At 35.7% G+C, this 25,903-nt stretch overlaps 1 protein-coding gene across 1 annotated transcript in view; it reads left to right on the top strand.

Moving 5' to 3' along the window:
* The first annotated feature begins 221 nt into the window (after positions 1-221).
* Positions 222-25,903, top strand: part of LOC149804781 (DNA polymerase epsilon subunit 2-like) — a 104,681-nt gene continuing 78,999 nt past the window's right edge. Inside the window, exons 1-5 of the mRNA XM_089944446.1 lie at positions 222-301; positions 8,732-8,832; positions 19,551-19,626; positions 21,995-22,072; positions 25,705-25,798. Of these exons, the coding sequence (XP_089800572.1) occupies positions 237-301; positions 8,732-8,832; positions 19,551-19,626; positions 21,995-22,072; positions 25,705-25,798 (414 nt within the window). The 5' untranslated portion in view covers positions 222-236. The remainder of the gene's footprint in view (positions 302-8,731; positions 8,833-19,550; positions 19,627-21,994; positions 22,073-25,704; positions 25,799-25,903) is intronic.

Below are 25,903 nucleotides of genomic sequence, written 5' to 3'. Positions count from 1 at the left end.
TTGAGCGACCAAAATTTGGGAACAAATAAGCTTAAATAATCAATTCAAGGCAACCTTTCTCGTCTTAGCTTTCATTAAGTTGTTGTGTATTTTTTTCCCAAGTTTTTTTGTGTAATTTTTCTAAATTTTTCGTAACTTTTCGCAACGTTTCGCACCTTTTCGCACATTAATCATACCCGAAGCATATTTTAGTCCCGCTCAAATATCTAAATATGTTCCGAATGGGAGTAAAATAAATGGCGGCAATCTTGAAGTCGATAATTACGGCGGCTTTCAAGCTTCATGGACTAACCTTGCGTAGGTTCGTATTTGCAAGAAAACAATGAATTTCGTATCATTAATGTACTTTTTCTTAAAATATATATATATTTTTTACAAAGAAATTTGATTCTATGATTCTCGTTTACTGCACACCAAGTCATTAGTCCGAGTTTCCTCTGACTCTGACAAACTTAAAGACCTAATAATGTTTCTTACCTGAAATATTCTCAGCATGTTTTTTTATTTTTTAATGTTTTTCTAATTTCATGGTGTTTATTTTTGTAATAATATTATTATATGTTTTGTATCTTATAGTGTTGTCTGATGTTGTAAAGCGCTTAGAGCTTCAAAAGATTAGGCGCTATACAAAGTCCTCATTATTATTATTATTATTATTGCCACCCCATTTTTTGAAGCCATCAGATAATAAAGACGTATTTCAGTGAAACCATTTCAGTATTTCTAACTCTGGTTTGTTTCTATTAATTAAAAAGGGTACTTGCTGATATAGTTGAGATATTACTAAAATAAGAGGCAAGATTAAATTCCATTGAAAATAGTTAAATCAACTGTTACAAAGAATGGTCTGCTATTATGTTGGAATATGGATAACGACGTGTGGGTTGGAATAATTGTGATAAAAAACAACACAAACGCATACAATTATGTGTAAATAGTTTTGCTTTTAATTTATAATTATTCAGACACGAAATGTTTTGAAAGAAACAGATGACGTCTTTTATTTTAAAACAACATTTATGTCATTACGTAAGATCATAAATTATATACATTGTCATAATACACACACACACACACATATATATATATATATATAATGAGGAATTTGTATAGCGCCTAATCTTTAGAAGCTCAAAGTGCTTTATAACATTAGACAACACCTAGATAAAAAGATATAATGATATGATTACAAAACAAACACCATGAAATTAAAAAACATGCTGAGAATATTTTATGTAGGAAAGATTATTAGGTCCTTAAGTTTGTTCTTGCAGTCGAAATAAGTGAGTTTTGACAGCACTCTTGAACGGGATCACTGTGTCTTTGTGTCTGAGTTCAGTGGGCAATTCATTCCACGTTGCTGGGCCCTGGTATGCAAAAGAACGCTGTCCATATGACTTTGTTTTCATATATATATATATATATATATATATATATATATATATATATATATATATATATGACAGGATCTAAAGGATACACAAGTCTCTAAGAAAACTTGAATTAGTAAAATAATAAAATAAAATTTAGACAAATAGTCATACATATAATTATATTGTTATAAAGGATATACAATATAGCAATTTTATATTAAAAAAATACAATTTTATTTACTGCATTGGCATTAAGTCCATTAGGGTACAAAGTATCTAACTTATGAATCCAGTAAGTTTCTTTTATGAGTCTATCCATGCCACTATGCACAGTATTTATTGGTATAAAAGAAAAATCAAGTAGAGAGTGATTATTAGTGTTAAATTGTGTTGAAATATTAGAGGAAAACTGAGGATCTCTATAATTTTGTTATATGAAAGCATTATGAATTTTTTCTTAGAAACTTGTTCAAGTGTTTGTCCAATATATTGCATGCTACATTTTTACAGGTTATCAAATAAATCAAATCAGTTGATATGCAGTTAGTGTTATCACACAGAGAAGATACCTCCTTTGTATTAGCACTACTGAAAGAAGTACTTTCTTTCATGTTTGCATTTTTCCAGATCATAATGTCATCTAAAAATCTGAACCATACAGATGGATTAATTTTTTGTTTTGAAGAAAATCCTTTTCTAATTTACCCATGAAAAGGGAAGCTTATGAAGGAGCCATAGGACTACCCATTGCCTTACCCATTATCTGTATGTAATTCATATTATTAAATTGAAAATAATTATTTTCCAAGATACGTTTTATTATTTTTCAAATATCTTCACTAGATAGTATGCTATTATTAGGATCGTTATCAAGAAAATATTTACACGCTTCAATACCTGCTGCATGCGGAATGTTGGTATATAGTGATGCTGCATCTAATGAAACCAGGATTGAGTACTCAGATAGCTGTAGAATAGACTTCAGGTTTTTAATGAAAGTAGTAGTATCTTTAATGTATGAAAGAAATGATTTCAATAAAGGTTGTAAAACACTATCAGTAAATTTGGATAGGTTTTCAGCATATGAATTACGACCTGATATAATGGGTCGTCTTAGGTCAGCATTATATACAAAGTTTCTATTATTAGTTGTTTACTTTGAAAATAAAAGAAATATCAGTGTGACAGTTTATAGTGATATCAGAACTGAACAATATCAAATCCAGTAAATAAAGTTACATTACAATGGTGTGTAATGGAATTTAAAAAAAATTAAAACTAACAATCAAACAAACAATTAAATTAAGTCAAAAATAAATTAAATCAAATATACATAACACAACATAGCGGGTATTTTGTATACATACCTATATTTGCCACTACGGGGAAGCTTCCATTTTTGAACATGCGTAGCTATATGCAACCCAAAACAATGTCACTGGAACTGCCCTGGACGCCATTCCAGACCTGCCTGTCATAGAGGAGCTAGACACACAGCCCACCCTGGAAGAGCTCAGAAAAGCCATTGATTGCCTTGCCTGTGGGAAGGCTCCTGGAAGCAACAGCATTCCGCCTGAAGTCCTCAAGAGCGGAAAACCAGCACTGCTCCAGCCCCTACACATACTCCTCTGCCTTTGCTGGGAAAAGGGATACATCCCACAGGACATGCGTGACGCCAACATCGTCACTTTGTATAAAAACAAAGGAGACCGTAGCGACTGCAACAACTATCGGGGCATCTCCCTCCTCGGCATCGTCAGAAAGGCTTTCGCCCGTGTTGCATTGGTGCGCTTGCAGATCCTAGCCTCCCGTGTCTATCCAGAGTCCCAGTGTGGATTTTGAGCTGGCAGGTCAACTGTAGACATGATCTTCTCACTACGTCAGCTGCAGGAGAAGTGTCGCAAGCAGCAGATGCCCCTTTACATTGCCTTCATAGACCTGACGAAGGCATTTGACCTGGTTAGTCAGAGTGGACTCTTCAGACTTCTGCAGAAGATCGGCTGCCCCCCCCCCCCCCCACGTCTGCTTGCTGTCATCATGTCGTTCCATGAGAACATGCACAGCACAGTGTGCTTCAATGGCGCAACATCTGAAGCATTCCCAGTCATCAGCGGAGTCAAACAAGGCTGTGTCCTTGCGCGGACGCTCTTTGCCATCTTCTTCTCCATGCTTCTCCAGTACTCATTCAAGGACTGCAGCGAGGGAGTGTACATCCATACCAGGGCTGACGGCAAGCTGTTCAACATCACCTGTCTCCATGGTAAGACTAAAGTCACAGAGGTACTCATCTGTGAATTGCTCTTTGCCGACGATGCAGCCTTGACATCACACACGGAAGATGGACTTCAGCAGCTGGTATGCCGCCTCTCCCATGCTTGTAAGGAATTTGGACAGACCATCAGTTTGAAGAAAATGAACGTCATGGCACAGGACGCAGACTCCCCTCCCTCTGTCACCATTGATGGGTACAACTTGGAAGTTGTCGAGAACTTCACATACCTCGGGTCTAACATCTCCAGCTCACTCTTCATTGATTCTGAGGTGAACGGCAGGATTGCCAAGGCAGCAGCAGTGATGGCCAGACTTAACCAGAGGGTCTGGAACAACCCCAACCTCACAGAGAAGACCAAACTGTGTGTCGACTAAGCCTGCATGCTCAGCTCACTTCTCTACAGCAGTGAAACATGGACCACCTATGCAAGACACGAGAGGAAACTCAACAGCTTTCACCTGAGATGTCTGCGGCGCATTCTGCACATCCAGTGTCAGGACAACGTACCCAACACAGGTTCTAGAACGTGCCAACATGAACAGCATGTTCTCCATTCTCAGTGAGAGGCGCCTTCGCTGGCTTGGCCATGTCAAGAGAATGGACCCAGGCCGCATTCCCAAGGACCTGTTATATGGGGAGTTAGCAGAAGGTGCACGACCAACTGGACGACCACATCTGCACTACAAAGATGTCTGCAAGAAGGATATGAAGACGGCAAACATCAATGTCAACGACTGGGAGAGCTGTGCAAACAACTGTTCCAGCTGGCGTCTAGCTGTCAGACAGGGAGTTCAAAACGCAGAGGAAGAGAGAAAAATAAAACAAGCTGAAAAGAGAGCTAGAAAGAAGGATAAACAAAAGGTTACTATGCCATCGTCTCCTGTAGACGGACGGATGCCAAGACAAGCAGGCTAACACTAAGATTTCAAATAATCTATGTAGTAATACCAATTCTACAAACCTCTTGTAGCCTAATGGTTAGAGTGCCCGCCTCGGATGCGGAAGGTCATGGGTTTTGGCCAAGTCATACCAAAGACTTACAAAAATGGTACTAACAGCTGCCTCGCTTGGCGCTCATCATTAAGAGGTTAATGTTACGACTGGTCGGCCTGGTATCAGGATAATGTGACTGGGTGGGACATGATGCTACATGTCTGTGGCATGATGCCCCAGTGCTAGATATCACTATAAACTGTCACACTGCAGACATCATAGCGATATGACTGAAAAATTGTTAAAGCTACGTTAAAAATCCAAATCACACACACACATACACACACCAATTCTACATTTGCAGAATGACGTGATTACAACTTTTAATGTCAACTGCTTTGTAGAAACCCAAGACTTCCGACCCATTAATAAAAATTTGTGCTATTGTAGTATACAGTATTTGGAATAGTGTTTTTGTAGCCAGTTTACCAAACTATGAAAGTCTAGTCTTCACACTATAAAGTGACTTTGCCACTTTTGCTTCTAGCGTTTTTTGAGGCACACCATGAATTTTTAGAAGACACTGCCAATATAATAGGAATAACATAAATACTGTAGTAGCAGTTTCTTACAAAGTCTTAATCAGTCTACATCAATTAACATCTATCCCACGTGAAACACCCTGATCCACATATTTTGTGGATTTTTCAGGAAATGTTCTCTGAGCTGTATAAAACTGTTATCAATAAACATAGTTTAAAAGAAAAGCCAAATGGTTTCCTTTGCACAGGTTATGACATAATATTAATAATGAGGACTTTGTATAGCGCCTAATCTTTAGAAGCTCTAAGCGCTTTACAACATTAGACAACACCTATAACATAAAAACATAATGATATAATTACAAAAACAAACACCATAAAATTAGAAAACTTAAAAAACATGCTGAAAATATTTAAGGTAGGAAACGTTCGAAATAAGTGAATTTTAATTATCCAATCAAGGTTTTAAAAATGGGAGTCCCGTAAAAAGTAGTAAGATGGTGACACTGCCCGACTGAAGCGCCCCCTAGTTATGCTGTTGCAAATGGAGATGTTTTCAAGTTCTGTTGGCTGGAATGCGGTGGAAGCAGGGAATACCAAAATAGGTTAAAAGGATGATAAGAATCCTTAACGAAAAGAAGCGTACTTCAGCTTAACCCAATTTCAGCATTTTCGATGTATCTCATGGTATTTATGTTATAGTGCTATGTCTTACTGCCCAAATTAAGGCCTTGCATAGTCTGTTCTGATGTTGACATCGAAGCGAGTAGTCAAAGTTTCAGGAATATCTCACACTTGGAAGCCCATATTGACACTCTTCCACGAATTGATGTGTAATTGAAATACTTACTGTGCTGTTTTTATCCTGGTGGAATAAAAATCTGACACTAGCAAATGGACAAGTTTTCATGTTCCATTGACATACATTTGAATTTGGTTCAATGCGATGGTAGTTGAGGTATGCCAAAGTAGGGTTCTTGTGGGGGGGTTGTGTTTCTTGAATGAAATGAAATGTTGCTTACAGCTCCAATAGGCATAATATCTTTTTATTCGTTTTTTTTAAAAATAATACTTCAACTTAACCCCATTGCAGCATTCCCGGCTTCCATGGCTTTTCAGCCAACTGAAGTATAGGCCAATGAAACATGAATAGAGGACCACTTGTTTGTGTGAGAATTTGAATTTTTTAGGAAAAAGATACAAGAGTAAGTAAATTCTGGCTAATATGTTATAGCTTTAATTTGTTGAAAAGTGCCATTATGGGCTGCCAAATATGTGAGATATTCCTTGAAACTTTGACTTTTTGTTACGATGTCTGTCGACATGAAAACATGCTACAGAGTGCCGTCTTTTAGAACAATAAGACCTCGATGCTCAAAACAAAAATTTCAAGACCAAGATCTTACATTATAGGACTATTCTGGTCACAACCATGATGACCGGGGCCCCGAGTGGTCTAAAGTTCATTCCGTTACGGATCACTGCCATCTCACCTGTCTGTGTGGGTTTGAGTCTCGGACAATGTGCTCATCATTAATATTCTTAAACAGAAACATTATTTTGGAATTATTGTCAATTCATTCAGTAACATTTTTGGATTGTATTATTGTGATACATCAAACGACTGTTAGAACATCGTCATGATTCATGTCATTGGCACATTACCACATTCGAGACTACAGGCAGCCAGTACATTCAGTATTGGAACTTACTTGGAATACCACCTGAATTCAGTTGAAACTCTATATATTTGGACTTGTGATAATAAATTTAAGATTATTTGGGATTTATTTCACAATAATGAAACTTCTTTTTAAATGGTATTTTGTTTTTTAGGGAAATAAATTATTTGTTGAATTTTACAAAACTTGATGGTTTTCGCAGTTTTCTGTTACGTAATTTAAGGCCGTAGAGTTGTAACACCAGCAACTTGTTTTCTATTTCTTACAAGCCATATAGATAGTTTCTATGAATAATAGTGTACTCAGTCATAACGTATGTTTTGTTGACACCAGGAATTTATACAACTTGTTGGATTTTGCTCTTTCCTGTTACTTAGTTTAAGACCTAGTAACATCAGTCACAAAACTAATTAGATGAGTGGAATGCATGTTGCATGCTTTTTATGTGAAGACTCACCTATAGAGGTAAATTACTAATGTATGAACTATGTACTGCTGGCTGTGACTTCAACCTTACTCAGAGCATGTAAACTCAGGCTTCTTGAGGTGGACAATGATCCAAGCTTATTAGGCAGAGTGTACGAACAAAGATTTTTAAAGAAAGAAATTTCTAATAAGAACATTAACACATTAACTCCTGGAGGCTTTTGTCGTTTTCGCCTGAAATTCGAGTAGGAAACACATTTTGAAAGCTATTTCTGAATACATCTTAAGACATCAACTTCCAGGTGATTCTCCAATAACCTAATGCCTAGTTGTATTGCAAACATCATTTTTCAATTTGGTATCATTGTAGAGCTACATCTGTCTACCTTTCTATAATAACACCCACTTTAGTGTATCATGCATGACCTTGATGCTACAGAGCTCGGCAGCATGTTACCACCTCCTGCCATGTCAACTCGTCACCAGAGGTTAATGTGTTAATCTCTGGTTTTTATGAACTCCTAATGGTACTCTGCCTTGATCTCATATAAAAGAATGTTCTTTATTATTGTTTTGTCTTTATTGCCACGTCATGGTAGGTGGATGTAGGTAGTTATATTGATGTTTTCAAAGTATGTCAGCACAATAGTGGCAAAAGTGTGTTAATTAAAAGTTTAAACTTTTCAATTTTAAAATGATTAAAAAGTCCAATGTTTCAAGATCACCAAAATTATCTCTAACTGGAAAAAGGCAGAGATCACTTTAGTCTTATTTGGTTTTATGAATGATGATATTTACAAGGCTACTAGATACTAGCAACAGTAGGGGTGAAAAATGTGATTATTTTTATACTCAGGTTGCAAATTGTATGCATTTGAAGTTAAACATTAAATATCAATGGAAGTTGGCAAGGGATATAACTACTGTAATTTTTACTTAAGTTCAGGATCAGGGTTAAGCACTAACCTGGAAATAATCAGGAAAAAGTTTTTAAAGTCATGGTCTTTCTTTTTCAACAAAATACAAAGAATGAAATAAAAAATTGTAATGACATACATTATTTGTAAAATAAAGTAATAGTAAAATAATAACGGCCAAAGTGTCATAGCCATACAAATTTAGCATTCTGTAATTTCTGTGATTAACATTTCGTGTCACTAAAGTACTTGTTAGGCTTGCAAAAAGACTTTCTTTCCTTTAATTGAGCAATAATTAATATTTAAAAGTGTCATATCCTTGCAAAATAAACAGTTTATTTGTAGTAAATAATTTGACTGCACATAAAGTTTTCCTTCTTTATGAAAAGTCAATTACTTATACAATAACCCCCATGGGACCAAAAAATTCCCTCCCACTTGAATATTGAAACAACCACCCCCCCTTTCTAGATATGAATGGATTTACAGAAATCATGTGTTTGAAGATAGGTGGAGAGCTGCATGTGTTTTTGACATGCACAGTGACATATTGTCGAGCAATAGTTTGTTTCCTGTGTACTTTCAGTGAGGCCAGTCGATATCTTGTGGAGGTACTTACCCCAGTGCAAGCAGCTGAATGTAATGAATGGCTGGACAAGATCATAGAGATAGTCCAGAAGCAGCCATGTAAGTGCTGATTGAAGTAGTTATAATAATAATTATTAGGTGGGTGGTTCAGTCAGAATAGATGGGGATGGGACTTTTTATATTTTTTTATGCCTCACTCTTGGAGTTATATTTTGGATATGTCATCTTCTAGCCAGAACTCCATCTGCACCAATTGATAGGGCATAACCGATTAGCATTTTTCTACTGATTTCCGATTCCGGATTTTGGGCATGAAATTTTTCCGATTCCGGATACGATTCAATTAATCGGAAATGCTAAATTAAAAGGTTTTTCAAATTAACTTTTTAAACCGTGTTACACACGTTTTGCATATCACACCGATGTCACAAGGGGAAGGATATGGCAGGACTATAGCAAAATGCAACGAAGTTCAAAGCCACAAAGAATCCATGAAATTTTTTATTTTTTTGCCAGTTCCGACCCATTCTTTGTTCAACAATTAGTTGATCTTGCTGCCAGGCTTTTATTTTCCCGCCTTAATCATTTATGTCAGCAAGCGGCCAGTTCCATCCTGTACTTTATTCAACAATTAGTTGATCTTGCCGCCATGCTTTAATGTCGCGGTCAAATAAAAATAAAACAGGCTTTTGTTTGGTCCTATAAAGTTGGCCTCTTGCGGAATCATTTTCTTTTAATACGTCATTAGCATGTGTCAATGTATTCAATATTATGCCTTCATTATTGAGGATGTTGACATAAACGGGTAGGACTGTATTATATATTTTAATAAATTTAAATCTTTCGGTCTAACTCAAGTATTATCGTTTCACTCCGTTGTGTTGACCATATTGGACTTTTCTGACTTCTTATTTAACTTTATTAACGCACTATCGAATGACACGCAGTGTTAGACACGGTGCTATAGAAATTCAACTTTATTATTTTTATTATCCGAATCGGTCATTCCTGCCTTGTCCGACTCCGATTAATCGGAAGTTCATACTATCCGGTAGAATCCGATTTCCAGATCAAAAGTCGGTTATGCCCTACCAATTGACCTTACGCCAGAAGGTAGATCGCTCCGCCTACCAAACATGTGACTTGACAATGTCTTAACCTCCGACAAACATTCTGTGAAAATGGCGTGCATGATAACATTAAAAGATATACCAGACAATATTGGTGAGCAATATTTGCCATATGAAACAACATTGAGACAGAGACAGAAAGCGAGAGCATTTATCCATCGCTTGCACTTCTCTAAGTTACGTCGGTATGCGGAGAACTCGCCCCCACATATCTGGAGAGGTCGCCCAAGAGTGGTTGGAGAAGTCGCCCCAATTGCTTGGAGAAGTCAACCCTAAGCTTGTCACCCAAATAACCTTTTTATAACACAATTAAGTCATCTTTTACGTGATTCATATATATATATATATATATATATATATATATATATATATATATATATATATATATATATATATATATATATATATATATATATATATATATCGCGATCACACAAGAGATATTAACTAAATGAAAGCAATATCATAGTAAAATTTATAAGGACGAAATTAAGTCTGTAATATAATCTAATGAATGACGACAGTATAGTGATTAAAAAGGGTAAGTCAAACACTATTATTATTGTGAATCAAGATGATTATGTTAAAGAGGTTGAATGTCAGTTAGAAATAAAATAAAAAATTTCAACATGCATTAATGAGATTGCAAAAAATAATAATTCCGTATGCGAGGAATATGATACTTTCCCTCTTAACATGCGTACACCTGAAAAATAATAATTCCGTATATGAGGAATTTGATACTATCCCTCTTAACATACGTACACCTCAGTTCTACATATTACCCAAAACTCATAAAAATCCTGACCGTAATTTACCTTTTAATTTTCCAGGAAGACCCATTATATCAGGTTGTAATTCGTATGCAGAAATCCTATCCAAATGTATTGATAGTGTTTTACAACCTTTAATGAAATCACTTCCTTCATACATTAAAGATACAACTACTTTCATTAAAAAGTCGAAGTCTATTCCACATCTATCTGATAATTTCAATAATGGTATCATTAGATGTAACATCACTATATACCAACATTCCACATGCAGATGGTATTGAAGCGTGCAAATATTTTCTTGATAACAATCCTAATAGTAGCACACTATCTAGGGAAGATATTTGTAAAATATTAAAAACATCTATGAAAATAATTAATTTCAATTTAATAATACGAATTACATACAGATAATGGGTATTAATATGGCTTATTTATACTCTTCCCTTTCATGGGTGAATTAGAAAAGGATTTTATTCAAAACGAAAAGTTTAATCCATCTCTTTGGTTCAGATTTTTAGATGACATATTTATGATCTGGAAGCATTCAACTGAGGAACTGAAAAAAAATGATTGATCGCCTAAATCATTTTCACTCGACGATTAAATTTACTTATACTGCATCTAGTACGCATGTTTCATTTTTAGATGTAAATGTAATAAAAAATATTGAATACACTATCTCTACAAATATTATTAAAATGCATCTAATGATTTGAAGAGCAGAGCAAAAGGGACAGTGTACACTTATTTTTCGTTAAGTACAGAAGCGGAGTTGATCAAATGGAAAAGTTGAAAAATTTCAAATTTTATAAATTTAATAAGTTATTAAGTTGAAGAAAAACAACATTAAATACAGCCTTAACCATGTGGCTATATCTCAGAATTACTATATATGATACTTGGGGCGACTTCTCCAGACGAAGTGGGGCGACTTCTCCGAACCGTTGCAAAATTTGTAAATATATAAAATAGCCGAGTCGATATCGACAGAAGCAGCTTGTCGGAGGAAAATGGTGGACGTAAACAGTGTCTGGAGGTGTGTATAATAGCGCTTGCTGATTGGTCAATCGAGCAGAATGATTGACAACTGGCGATAGGTCAATTGTATATCATCACTCAGTCCATGTTGTAATCTAGACTTCATGTACACTAGTAGTATGTATATCCATCCCTCACTCAGTTAATTTTGTAACCTAAATTCCATCTACACCAGGGGTGGGCAAAATATGGTCTGTGGTCTGGATCCAACCTGGATTTATCTGTTAATTTACACCATAGGGTGTGGCTTTAAAAATCACTTATCCGGCCTGCACCCAAAAGGAAGTTGCCCATGGCTGGTCTAAATTGTACATCCATTCATAACTCTTTTGTAACCTGAACTCATCTACACTGGCTGGCTGGCTGTCCATGTGTCACTCATTTCACCTTGTAACTTGAACTCCATTTAAACTTGTTGTACATCTAACCATCACTCAATTTATCTTCACCTGAACTCTATATACACTGATTTTCTATGTGTCCCTCATCTTATAAGGGGCCATCCATTTAGTACGTACGCAAAAATCTGGCAAAGCTTAACCTGCATGCCCCCCCCCCCCCCCCCCCGTACGTACATTTGAAGCCCCCCCCCCCATCCAGTTATATAGATTGGCCTATATTAAATCCACACAAAAATGATCAAGGATTAATATTATTGTTGTGTGTTAATAAAACAGATAGTCCGCCAATTTTGAGTGACTGGCTGCATCAAAAAAATAAGCTTTGTAACTTTAAAAAGTTTGTCTAGTGTCTGCTAAAATTCAAATGCTGATTGAACCCAGTCGAAAAGGTTATATATTAGACACATTCTTTTTGTGCCCCCCCCCCCCCCGTTTTCTTATGAGTACTTTTAAAATCCAAAGTTTGTTTTTTATTCAGTGTGGCCCCCAGTTCTGATGCCAAGGAAATTTTTTACTCACAATCTTGCACCCTTAGGGGATATTTTTGTAACATGAATTCCATCTACCCTGATTGTCTGTCTGTCCATCCATCATTCAGTTCATCTTGTAACCTGAACTCCATATAAACTAATGGTCTGTCTATCCCTGCAGAGCTGTTAAAAGTTATAAGTTATGTTCAAACCAGTCACCATTTTACTAAATCTTCTTGCCAAGAAATATAAAAACAAAAGAAATTTACATTGAACTTTATGAAAATATAGCAAATTATTTAAAGGAGACCACAAATAAAACTTTTCCTTTTATGCGTGTAATTCTCGAAAAAATTTAATTAGACTGTAATGTTTATAAATTAAATATTGTAGGCGGGTAGTGACTATACTGCATGAAAGATACCACGATTCCGTAAATTGCAGGTTTTTTCCGTGACGCAATACTGACAGGAGGAGACCAGATTTGGGTTGCACATTCAAAAGTTGAATCTGCTTCCGAGATATGCTCATAACTATATCTGTTGAATTGTGTGGTAAGAATGTGTTTAAGACCTGACAGCAGAAAAGTACAACAGTAAGAAGGTGCTCATATTTCATATTTTGGAATTTAAAAAAATGCAATGTAATTTTAAAATAAATACTTGTACATATTTACCACAATGCGATCAATTTTTTTAAGATGGATGAGGTTCAGTCATATTATATGTAAATGATATATTCATTATCTACCCCCAACACGCACACACACACACCACCCTAAGGACTAATATCTTAAAAATAGACATCTAACACTGAAACACTGAGAGATAATACTGAATTCTGTGTGAAGAGACTAGAACATGGACCAACTTGTGTGTGAAATACTGGGGAGGTGTAAAAGGCATTAAAAATGGATTTCATCAGTCATAGCCTAAGCATTAGATTTTCACTAAAAAAAGCCCCACAAATAAATCTGCAAAGCAGAAATCATAAGTAATTAATTTAAACATTAAGCAGGGATGGTCCTGGCTTTTAAAAAGCTGTCGCCAAAAAAATCGCCAACCTCAATATTTTGTCGCCAATTTTCAAAAAGTGTCGCCAGAACAAGTAGTGTACATTTTTCCAAGTGTTAATTTAGTCTATTAATGTAACAGGCAATGAAAATTACAAAAGATGGGTTACTTAATTCTTTAATTACAACAAGCATTAACAAAATGTTACAAAGTGTTACATGAAGATCCGTCGCAATTTTAGGGCTGCCCACTTGTTGAATGCAGTTTCAAAGTCTAATTTTTCACATCTGTACATGCTGATTCTCATTAAATTCTCGAGAGATGAGATGCAGAGTTTATTTCTGATGTCAGTTTTTATGAGGTTCATCTTACTGAATCCACGTTCACAGTCCACAGCACTGACAGGTGACACCAGTAGTCTATCAGCAGCCCCCCCCCCTTATGGCTAGCTTAACAAAGCTTGTAGTGAATTGCTTCCTAAATCCCAAGAATGATCACTGAATGCTGTATAAATTTTCTCGACAAACAAAATAGGATCTACATTCCCACGAATGAAACTTACACGAATCAACACCTGGCAATATTGGACCGTATATATAAGCATAAATTCACACCCAATTTAGAGATTCTTTCACTCTTGTATTTTGAGAAATAAATAATTATTGTTAATTATGCAAAACTGGTTGTTGTTTTTGTTTTGTGCTATTTCTTGTTTCGGAGTTTAAGTCTCAGCAGCCGTAACACGGATTGATGGCAAAAGGAAAAGATCAATGAGTAAAATGCTGCACTGGCGACAGACATAATTGTGATTGAGATTTTTCCATTTGCTTTGTATTTATACACAGTAGTCGGTACTTCAAAGGTTATCAGTTTTCTATGAAGGTTCAGCAAAACTATTGTACTGGTATATGTAAAAAAAAAAAAAACAACAGAAGATTTAGCCATTCAATTAATTGTATCTGTTCTATTCGAGTCTTCAGAAGTCGGTCAGTTGTAGGTATAGTTCGGTAGCATGATTGACTGTATCACAGCATACTCAGCCCAGATGTCAGCATAAGCAGATTATGATGTAACAATGCACTGTAAAGATGGGGTTGTCAATACGAACAAAGGATTGTTTGTGTAACAGATTGATTCCAATGCATTGCTTAGTCAAGTTTGTGGCTTCCTTTCGTTCTCCCTTTTAATTTATCCAGTCCAAATCTATGATTGTATGTACAAATTAAATAACCAAAAAGTCTGTCGCCAAAAAAATCGCCAGATGGGATATTTTTGTCGCCAATAAGGAAAACAAAACGCAATTTGCGACATTGGCGAAGCCCAGGACGATCCCTGCATTAAGAATCTTCCTTCTTAGGATTTAATTACAGAGCATTTTACATGCAGGCTACAGTTAGCGTATTGAAAAATCTGATAGTATATACATGTCTGGTATAGATAGTTTATGTACTGTATTGGTCAGTTCTCAAAGAAAATTTTTTTAGGCACGGGCCACAGGCTGGTGACTTAAATAAACTCACTAGTCTTGACTGAAATTCCACAAGCCCAGACAGTTCATACCTGTCGACTCTCAAGTCGGGAGAAAAACCTATCAATATTTTCTGTATTTCCACACCTGCCTCCCAATCTCATAATACTAGTATCTCCTGATTTTTCGCAGAGAACTCCCAATTACAATGTCTGTCAGTTTTCATTTCTCAGAAGAAACCCCCCCCAACCCATACATAAATAGATATAACATATGCAATCTACAGATGCCATATTCTATTTTATCACTTGTGAATATTGTAGTGACGAAAAAATTAATATCACACATTTTTTTTTCTTTGTCAAGATTAAATATTATTCACGTTAATTTAAATTTTTATAAACCACTACAACGGTACTGTAGTATAAAAAAAATCACAGATAAAATTGTTACCAATTAGCTTAAATCCCATGAATAATCACTGTGAATGCTGCATAATTTTCTCAGCAAACAAAATCACATCTCTATTTCCACCAAAGAAACTAGGTCAGTTAACAACCTGACATTCTTCTTCTGTATATGTAAAGTTTAATTACCATGATTAAATTAAAAGAAAAAATAAAACAAAATATACCACGCAATATATGTGCCCCCAAAGAACTAATTCAGAATAAATATTTTATTCAGTAAACAGTGTTACGTGCCTTAAGACTTAAACCTAAGGAAATAAGGTGGGATATAAAATGTGGGAAACAGTTACCCCCTGTACAGTAATTTGTGACTGCAGATTTGAACTGTTAAAAGGGGGTCCTGGGCATCATAAGTTACAACAAAATAGGGCATCGGTTATTTGCCAATCAATTGCTGGTGCTTACATACACACAGTCGAACATGGTTTCTTTGAAGTATGTTGGAAGGGCAGTCCATTTCACAAGATAAATGCAATTATAAGGATTAACTGTTAATTTGTCACACTGGCCTTATGCTTGTGTACTTAAGTCTAAACTTAAACTATTGTTCAGTTTAGCTACAGCTGACCCGAATATGAAAAAGGGTCTTGTCCTGGGGGATAATAAGACCTATCACATGGAGAAATGGCGCATCCCATGGGTGTTCGCACATTGGGGCAAGTGGGTGGGGTCAATATTCTACTCCCCCAATTTCTGTTGTCAGCCAGTTAATGTGAAACTTTGATTTTTATACCTGACCTCTTTTCTTTTAATCGCTGCTATTTAGTTTTATGTTCATTTAAAATCATTACAGATTACCGTTTATACATACATTACTATGTGTAACATGCATATACTGAAAGTTTTTTTTTTATAACTCATTAACCCCTGGTGACAAGTTTACATGGCAAGAGATAGTAGCCTACTGTCAAGCTCTGTAGCATCAAGGTCATGTAGGATACATTAAAGTGGGTGGTATTATATAAAGGTAGACAGATGTAGCTCTACAATGATACCAAATAATCTGGAAGTTCTAGTTGCACTTCAAAATACAGAGGGAAAAACCTCATTTTTTGGACAATTTTTTTTCCACCCAAAATTCACCCGTGGTCGGAATCTGATTTTGTGTCCAGATTTTAGACCTTTTGGTCTCAGATCTAAGGCAGACCGGTATGTACTGCAAACAGACAGATGAACCTTTGCATAAGATAGGATAAGATAGGCATTTGGAATAAAGAGTGGTCTCAATACGAAATATATATAAAAAATCAACTTCAACTTTTACCTTTCTGCTCATGCATGAGCCAAATAGCCAATGAAAAATGATGTTTCTAACACAACTAGGCATTAGGTTATTGGAAAATCACCTGGAGTGCAATGCAGGGAGCAGACAAAACAGGGAACCAGACTAACACAGGCAATGCTATGACTGAGTAGTTTCCTCTATTCTCGCGAGCTTTCATATGATTTCCATCGAGCTCATCAAGATGTCGTCCAAATGTTTAATGTCAGTGCTTGTTGCACTAGTAAGTGATCACTAGATTAAAATGGATTGGACTAAGAATCATTAGCAAAGAAAGTGAAGGAAGCAGAACATAAAAGAGTAACTGTGGATCTAACTTTAATGAAAAACAGAAAATAATTCCCTTGACTGGAATATGGCACATCCGTTTGGATTACCGGTGTGACTTCTGATCGCATGATTGCGAAGCTGCAAAAGTCAATACTCCTTTGGTGACAGGGTTTAACAATTTTTAAAAATCTGCCCTTTGTTCGCCACAAAATATCTGGAGAACACATTTTCACCCAAGACATTCTTTCACAACAAAGAAATCAGTAAACTTGCTGAGGCAAATGTGTTATTTGGATTACAAAGTCAGTGGGTCAGTGTTTTGTTTTTACACATTATAGGTATGAGATATATTGTTCTAGGGTTTAACGCCATTTTTCAGCACAAGATAGGCTATACATGGCGGCCAGTATTAATGGTAGAGGAAGAACCCTGGAAAACCCAGGTAAGAACCACCGACCCACGAGAAGCTACTGGCAGGCTTTCCCACGTACCCACGCTAGCCGAGCTTTGGACTCGAACCCACGCAGACAGAGGTGAGACGGCAGTGATCCGGAACGTTGAGTGCTTTAGACCACTCGGCCACTCGGGGCCCCGTATGAGATATATAATAATAATAATAATAATAATAATAATAATAATAATGATGATGACTTTGTATAGTACCTAATCTTTAGAAGCTCTAAGCACTTTACAACATGAGACAACACCTATAAGATAAAAAACATATAATGATATGATTATAAAAACAAACGCCATGAAATTAGAAAACATTAAAAAAAAAACATGCTGAGAATATTTAAGGTAGGAAACATTATTCAGTCTTCAAGCTTGTTCTTGCAATCGAAATAAGTGAGTTTTGAGAGCCCTCTTAAAAGTGATCGCTGTGTCTTTGTGTCTAAGTTCAGTGGGCAATTCTGTTGCTGGGCCCTGGTATGCAAAAGAATGCTGTCCATATGACTTTGTTTTCATAGTGGGAATAATGAGTATACGATTGTCAGAAGAGGAGTGTAAGTATCTTGCTGGTGTGTACACATCGGTGAGGTCAGATAGGTATGTTGGACTAGAGTCCGTCAGTGAAATGTAGCACAGAGAACAAATTTTGTGTTTGATTCTGGATCGAATGGATAGCCAGTGTAGGGTACAGAGCAGCGTCGAGGTGTGCTCTGATCGTGGTACTCTAAGTACGATCCGAGCAGCTGTGTTTTGAAGTTGCTGGAGTAGCTATTGAGATGAACCAGACAGAATTGAATTGCAATAGTCCAGTCTTGAAAGTACTAATGAACACACAAGTGTTTTAGTGGCATCAGCTGAAAGATACTTGCAAATGGAGCTGATGTGTCTCAGCTCAAGATATGCAGCCTTGCATATGTTCATGACATGTTGGTGCAATGTGAGAGTACTGTCCAGAGTAACACCTAGGTTTCGTACTGATTGTGTGAATTTAATGTTGGTGTTGCCATGTGTTTATATGAAAGTGTTTGACACTACCGCGTGTTTTATAAGTGCTTTAACATGGCCATCTCATTCAGTAACAACTTCCATGCTAGTACTGAATCAACAGTTATACACCAACAACACTTTCTTGTTAGATTTGTAGACCCTGACCGTAAAAGTCCAAATATAAGACAAGTTGAAATATCAAGTATATTTAACATTTCACAGAATCCATACTGCATGCATTAACATGGTATAGCTTCATAAAAGTTATCATTTAAACAGTCCTGTCATCCACTAGTCTTTTCTACTATGAAAATAGGAACAACATGGGTTTTATGGACAAGTAAACTTTTTATTTACTTGTCTGTGAACAACTAGATTTTGACAAAATTTCTGCACCCTGAATGTCATAAGTGATAGCTGTGGTTCTTTGCGATGTAGATTTGTATTTAGTCTGTGCAACTAGCATACCCACAATTGTTGGTTGCTAAGCTGAAACATTAAGTATGACTTTACTGGAACTTTTGACTCTTGTGCCAGAGATTGTCTCATGCCATTGTTGCACAGTAATGGTGGACCATAAAGGAGTTGAGAAGTTTGTCATTCCACCTGAATGTTTTGATTTCAGTTTTGCACATATTACACACAATGGCCATTTTATCAAGTATATTGGTGCCAAACTTTTTAGTGAAAAATTATTCCAAATATAACTGGTTCCTCTTGAGTTTTATGGTTTTTCATGAACTGATATTTGTTAGTAACGATGCTAAGCCTAATGGAAGTGAGTCGTCTGCTCATAGTTAGTTCTGGATGGTCTAGTGTAGATAAAGAAAAAGGCCAGTATATTGGTATTTCTATATTCGTATCATGATGTACTGAATCGGGCATTTTGTATTGCATTTTGCTTGTATATTGTTACATCCATTGTATCAAGAAACTGGGTCAGTAGGATCTACCACACTGGGGTTTAAGATAATTATGTATAGAAAATGCCTATAACATGGATGTAAATATAACCATTACAAGATGTGATTTTTATTTAGATATTTCATCCTTTTGCAGTGACCTCCAGTCTGGTTGATAGAAGTGTGTGTGAAACAGCTGTTCAAGAATGCAATGAAGAACAGGATGAGGAGAGGTATCAATATTGTGTAGGCCTGACATTGTTAATAAAATAATAGTCATTGATTTTTACCTAGCTTATTATTGCTTCGACCAGTTTGAATGTTTTTTGTCCATTATCAAGTTCACTGCATTTATGCATTCTATGAATATTTTATCCTTTACCATTATTTTTCTTCAGTTTGCCAGATGCATAGCTTTTGCCAGATCAGTAATTGTGTTTGTTCTTAAAGTACAAAATTGTTGATTGATTGGGTGGACTCCTATCACTGTTTGTGTTATGAGTTTTCCAGAAGATGGTCATTATCCCTGTACTTATCTGTGATGGCATTGGGTATTATTACTAGTAACCTTCACCGTTACAGATCATTGCCATCTCACCTCTGTCTGCATGGGTTTGAGTCTCAGGTTCGGCCAATGTGGGTATGTGAGAAAGCTTGCTAGTAGCTTCTCATGGGTCAGTGATTCTTTCCAGGGTTTTCCCAGGTTTTTCCTCCACCATTTATACTGGCTGCCATGTAAACCCTATCTTGCGCTGAAAATGGTGCTAAACCCTACAAAAACAACAACAACTAGTATTCTTTAGTAACCCAGTATGGAATGATACATAGTACGGGTGCCTCTCCAAGTATGTTTGATACTGATTTAGTATCATTCATTATGGGCCAGTAAAAAATCATGCAACAAATTTAGTGATATTAATTATTGCTTAGCATAATATTTCCTATCATTTTCATGTGGAAGCAGGGCTTAGGAATGTTAAACAACTTCCTAATAAAATGATGTTATTCATGAATCACTTTACGCTGGTATTTTTCACTGCTGAGCTGGTTTGGTCTCATACCAGGTCTTTATGTGATTCATGTTAACCAATGAAAACACCAGAAAGGAGTTAGAGGTTGGGCAAATTGTATTATCTTCAGTCAGTTGTCCATTTGACTGACTTCCTACTGCCCATCATCTGTCCACTAATCCGACTTCACACATACCATGTGTCCTTTGATCTGACTTCCCACAACCCACTATCAGTCCACTAATCTGACTTCCAACAGCACATTATCAGTCCACTAATCTGCCTTCCCACGGCCCACAATTTGTCCACTGATTTGAACTTTTTACATGTGCATGATATGAGCAAGTGAAATTTGATGTTTTTTGACAGCTTCATTCTGTTTCTCAGGTTCACTCATATTGTTCTCAAATGGAGGGTTATTATGAATTATACTGTTCATTTTGGCTCAGCCTCTGAAATACTTATGAAAGTGTATAAATTTGCAGCCATTAAGGCCATTAAAGCTGGTACCAAGGCTAGACTCAACAAGTCATAGTGTTTGAAAAAGAATTCAAATGCTATCTCTAACCGATAGAAATAAAACTTAAAGCTTTATTAAAATCACTGGCCTGTGAAATATAGGTCAGAGTGATTTGCATTTTAATGATTACTGTTCCACTTATTGCAATTCTCTCTTCTGTCTTTGATGAATAAGAGTTAACTACTAGAATTTCTTTGGGTTATTTTAACAGGGTCTGTATATTCTGTTTGTATGGAAAGAATTGTGGTAACAAATTACATGTGGTCATTTTAACCTATAACATACTACAAAAAATGCAAGTTAAAAACTGGTTTGTGCACTCCAGTAAAATTTAGCCCAAAGTTAATTGCAAATAAATGTATCTAATACACAGTCTCTGTTCCTAGATCTTGTATATATTTCAAAGTTCTCACATATACTGAAAGTCTTTGCTGTTCTTCTTGTTTTGGTAATTAATTTTGTTACACAAGGCTTACAATATTTTAAGTAATTTCCCTTTTTAAGTATCCCCTTCCTTTTAGTTAAATTATCTTTTAAAAGAACACCATAGCATACTTTGTCTTGATGCAAGCATGCCTCATAGAAAAAAGCAGCTACTAAAATATGCTTGGAACTTGGTAATGAATCACCAGCATGTCTTGTGAAGAAAGCAGCATCAAATATTTGATTTCAGCTTGGCACTATATAGTAATGAGGCACCAAGCATGCTTGGTGGGAGGAAGTATCCTCCAAAATGTCTTTCAACTTGGAATTTTATACTAATGAACCATTTGGGCCACCAGAATGGTCACTACTAAAATGTTTTGTAACTTGGTACTGTATAATGAGCCACCATGTATGCTTGGTACGTGGAATCAGCTACTAAATTGTTTTGTAACTTGGCACTATATAGCGATGAGCCACTGTGCATACTTGGTAGAGGAAGTGGCTTCTAAAGACTGTCTTTGAACTTGCCCCAGGTGATGTTTATGGTGATAGAACTTGAAGAAAATGTAGAAAATCTGCTGTATATGTATTGAACCATGTCTGTTACTGTTCCTCTGCACTAATGAAAGCTTTCTTTCTTTCTAGTGACAAGATTTTTTGTGTGATCGATGCCTTCTCAGTTCCCAGACTGACATACAGCAGTGACAGAAAGAAGTTCATTCCGTAAGATTTTCTGCTGATTAGTAATTTTAGTCAAGTTACATGATGTTAAAATATTGCTCTCAGGGCCCATTTCTGATGTGATTGATTACACTTTTTAAAAAGATAGGAAGATTTGGTCATATTCTGAAGTAACAGCTCAGGCTGATATTTCCACTTCTGCATGCAGTGGTCAGATATAATTCATTTTCTTTACCAAATTAATCAGGTCTGTTCCATTAAAACATAATATGACCTGTGGATGGTAGTCTGAAAAAATATATGCCAGGGTAGTTGCATAAAAAATTATTACTTCTGTCCTTGACTGTTCATTCCACAAAATCACTTAAGTGGGTGGCTGAAATAACTGGCTGGTGAAATCTGCTTAAATGTGCAAGCCAGACTTGTTCTCAGAAATTCCTCTTCACAAATCGCATCATCAAATACAATTTTTGTTTGTACTGTATTGCAGTAATGAAGTAAACAGTCTATGATTTGGTAAGGGTGTCTCCCTCTGTCACTTTGATTGGATGTATATTAACAAATGTCTTTTTCAGTCAGTTACAATTAGGTTGAGGCAAACCTAGTATATGATATCAACATGATGGTCTCAGGCCCAATTATCATGTTCACTAGGTTACATTAACCAATGAATGACATACAACCAGTCTGTATTGGAATGGATGCTATTGAATCATACACAGAGTTAAATTCAGTATAAAGAGTTTCTTTTTGTGTCAAAAAGGAAATATGCACCATGTTTGGTCATAAATCTGTACACAAGAAATAATTGTTCTCAATATTGATGCAAGTCTTATGAGAGTTGAGCTAGCTTCATTTGGATACCCTTGGTTACAAGAAGTACAGAGAAAGTCACAGAACCTAGCTGGTTAGTGACAGCAGTGCGTTGATGGAGTCTATAATCCTTACAGTTCATACTCTTTAGCAGTGATTGTTAGATTTCCATATGCTTGATATCTAAGAATGAGAATTGTCCATTTAACAAGGTATTGTAATGAGCCTGTCCCACAAATGGTTTTCTTGGATATCAGCTATCAATGGAGAACATTCTGCTTGTGTGCAGTGTGGAAAAGTTAAATTAAAAAAATAACACACACACACACACACACACAAGTCTGTTCTCTTCTAATTAAGCCATATATCTGCTATAGATAGAAACCGAGGTCAAAAGTTGAAAGTAGAAACCAGCATGTTTCTTGGAAATAGGACAGCTGCTATAAATAGAATATAATACTTTTAGGAAAGTGCATGCAAGTCTTCGGACAAACGTACTCTTCTGTCATAGTTACATAGAAGCCATCTGTTCTAGAATATAGTCTGTGGGATTAATCGGTAGTTAATAATGAGAAAACAAATTATTAAAATTTTTTGGAGGGGGGGGGGGATATACCAAAAAGCGTAATCCGAATAGTTCATGCGTAATGCATAATTTAGTGAAAAAAAGCGTAATGATTAATCCAAAAGCATAATGGTTGGCATTTATGCAAAGGGTTAAATTAAAATAAATGTTTACAAGCTAATATTTCATCACCAGGTTACAATATTGATGTTGATTTATCAAATACTAGTAAATATCTTGGAATGAAACACATTAAGAAAATGATGGGGAGGGGTCATCATCACATTGCCAAATGTTCATTGGGTCTTTAAATTTGTGGTTTGGCAACAACGAAAACCATGAGAACTGGTTTCCCACAAAAAATTATGATACTACAGCAATATCCTAAATATTTGTCGCCCATAATATTCCTCAACAATGCATTATGTCAGTCTTTATATTTATGATAAAGATGTCACTGCTTGAATAACTGATACATGGTCATGGTTCTACAAAAATTTTCCTAAAGGAAACAATGAAAACAAATTAATTTTCATAAACTTCAGTTTGTATTTATTGTATATCATATGGCTCAACGTCTTAGTACAAAGGTCAGCTTTTTGTCTTTTTTTTATCAGCATAGAAATTTGCAGTGCATGCGAGTGGCTAATGATTGATAGTGGTTTTCTATTCAACTTCACTTAAGTGTAATACTTGGTACATATCTGTCAGTCTTTTAAAATTATCAATACTGACCAATATACTTTCACTTTTCTAATTTTCCAACCACTTGGCCATTTTCGGACAGAAAAGAGATCACCTCACCATAAAATTTTATTGTGTATCAAAAAGCTAAAAAGCCATACACTCTTTTTAGAGTCTGTGTAAGAGACTTTGACAATGAAAAGGGCAAAGTTAGAGTGCTCTTGTTTCATTACCAGAATTAACAGTAGATTCCACTGAAGAAAACATCTTTTTTATTTGCTTGATAATTGCTTTAAATAAACATAATTGTGAGAGATTGTTAAGTATTGTTAACAAAAATAAAACTGAATTCAGATCCAGGCTCAGTTACCCAGCACTTAGTGCTCTACTAGTGTGCAAAACATTCATAGTCTCAGTTGGTACAAAGTGTTTTGAAATGCAATACAAGAGTCTATTGCTTTTTAAAGCTCAAAGTGTTATATACGAAAACTTGAAGCACTAATTGATGTTAAAAGTCCAAAGGGATTAAAAAATCATTTTGTACATATGCTCATTGAATTTTTATCATGTTATATGTGGATTACTCTTTTTATGCTCAGATTACTCTTTTTGTCCACTTGGATTACACTTTTTCCTCTATGCAAAGTCCTCATTATATTATTATTAATATTATTATGGAGGAAAATGAGTTATCTATTTCAGCAACTTTATAAAATGTATGTATGCTGACTGACTTTCATTGTGAGAACACTCTGTATGCACAGTCATTTAGAAAAGAAAGAACCATTTTGATCCCAACAGATTTGTACTGAATACAAATAAAACACCAAGCACCGTAATTTTGTCAATGTTTAATTTACTTTACAAAAGTTCAGAATATCTAATAGTATTTTTTGAGTTATCCGTTGTGGGAAATTGTTTCCTTTTTTATGCATAATGTTAGTGTTTTTTATTAGCAGCAATTATTTAGTTCATCATCTGACAAATTGTGTTATGATAAAGGAATTGCTTTTATTTCAAAATTTGCAATGAAAAATGTATGTATTAATGATTCAATGGATGTATGCATCATACTAAAGAAACAAAATTTGAATTGTTCACTTACAATTTTCGAGCAAAAATATAGTATTAAAATGACTCTCTTAGGCTTAGGGTGACTTTGCTGCCCCAGACCCCCTATCAGGGCTTTGACCTGGACACACAAGGGGACCTACTTTTCCATATTGTAATCCTTTCACCCATGCTAATTATAACTGATGGGAGTGGTGATAACTGAGAACAGTTAGAGGATAATGCTGCTTTGCTGCTGACCTAAAATGTTTATGTCATATCCATAAAATTAAATACCCACAAAATTTTTTAACAAAGCCATAAAACTGGGTACCTGCAAATTTAATTGGGTTCACAGTATACACTGATTCACATAATATAATTTGATGCATTCCTCAGTATCAATCCACAGGTTGAACACTTAATACCAAATTAAGGGAAAGATTCCAAACATTAACCTTAAATATTTCCCTTACTTAATATCAGTTGTTCCATCACATGTATGACCCAGTAATAATTAATCAATTAACACCTATGATAGCTATGTCTTTAATTCCTGCAGGAGCAGTACATTGGCTGTGCCAGAACCTTCACTACATGGGGAGGCTGCAGACAAGGCTCGGCTCTTTAGAGACAGATATAATGTTCTGCATCAGGTATATGGGTTTAGTCAAATTAGTTTGACACTTGTGGACTTGCAAAGCCTATCAATTTGTATGCGACATATGAGCTTAGGAAAATACATTGTATTATCCAAAGCT

Source organism: Sinohyriopsis cumingii, chromosome 2 (assembly GCF_028554795.1).
Source record: "Sinohyriopsis cumingii isolate HCF-2022 chromosome 2, ASM2855479v2, whole genome shotgun sequence".
Lineage (NCBI taxonomy): Eukaryota > Metazoa > Mollusca > Bivalvia > Unionida > Unionidae > Sinohyriopsis > Sinohyriopsis cumingii.
The sequence above is the reverse complement of the archived record's forward strand: the minus strand, read 5'-3'. Positions and strand labels throughout refer to the sequence as shown.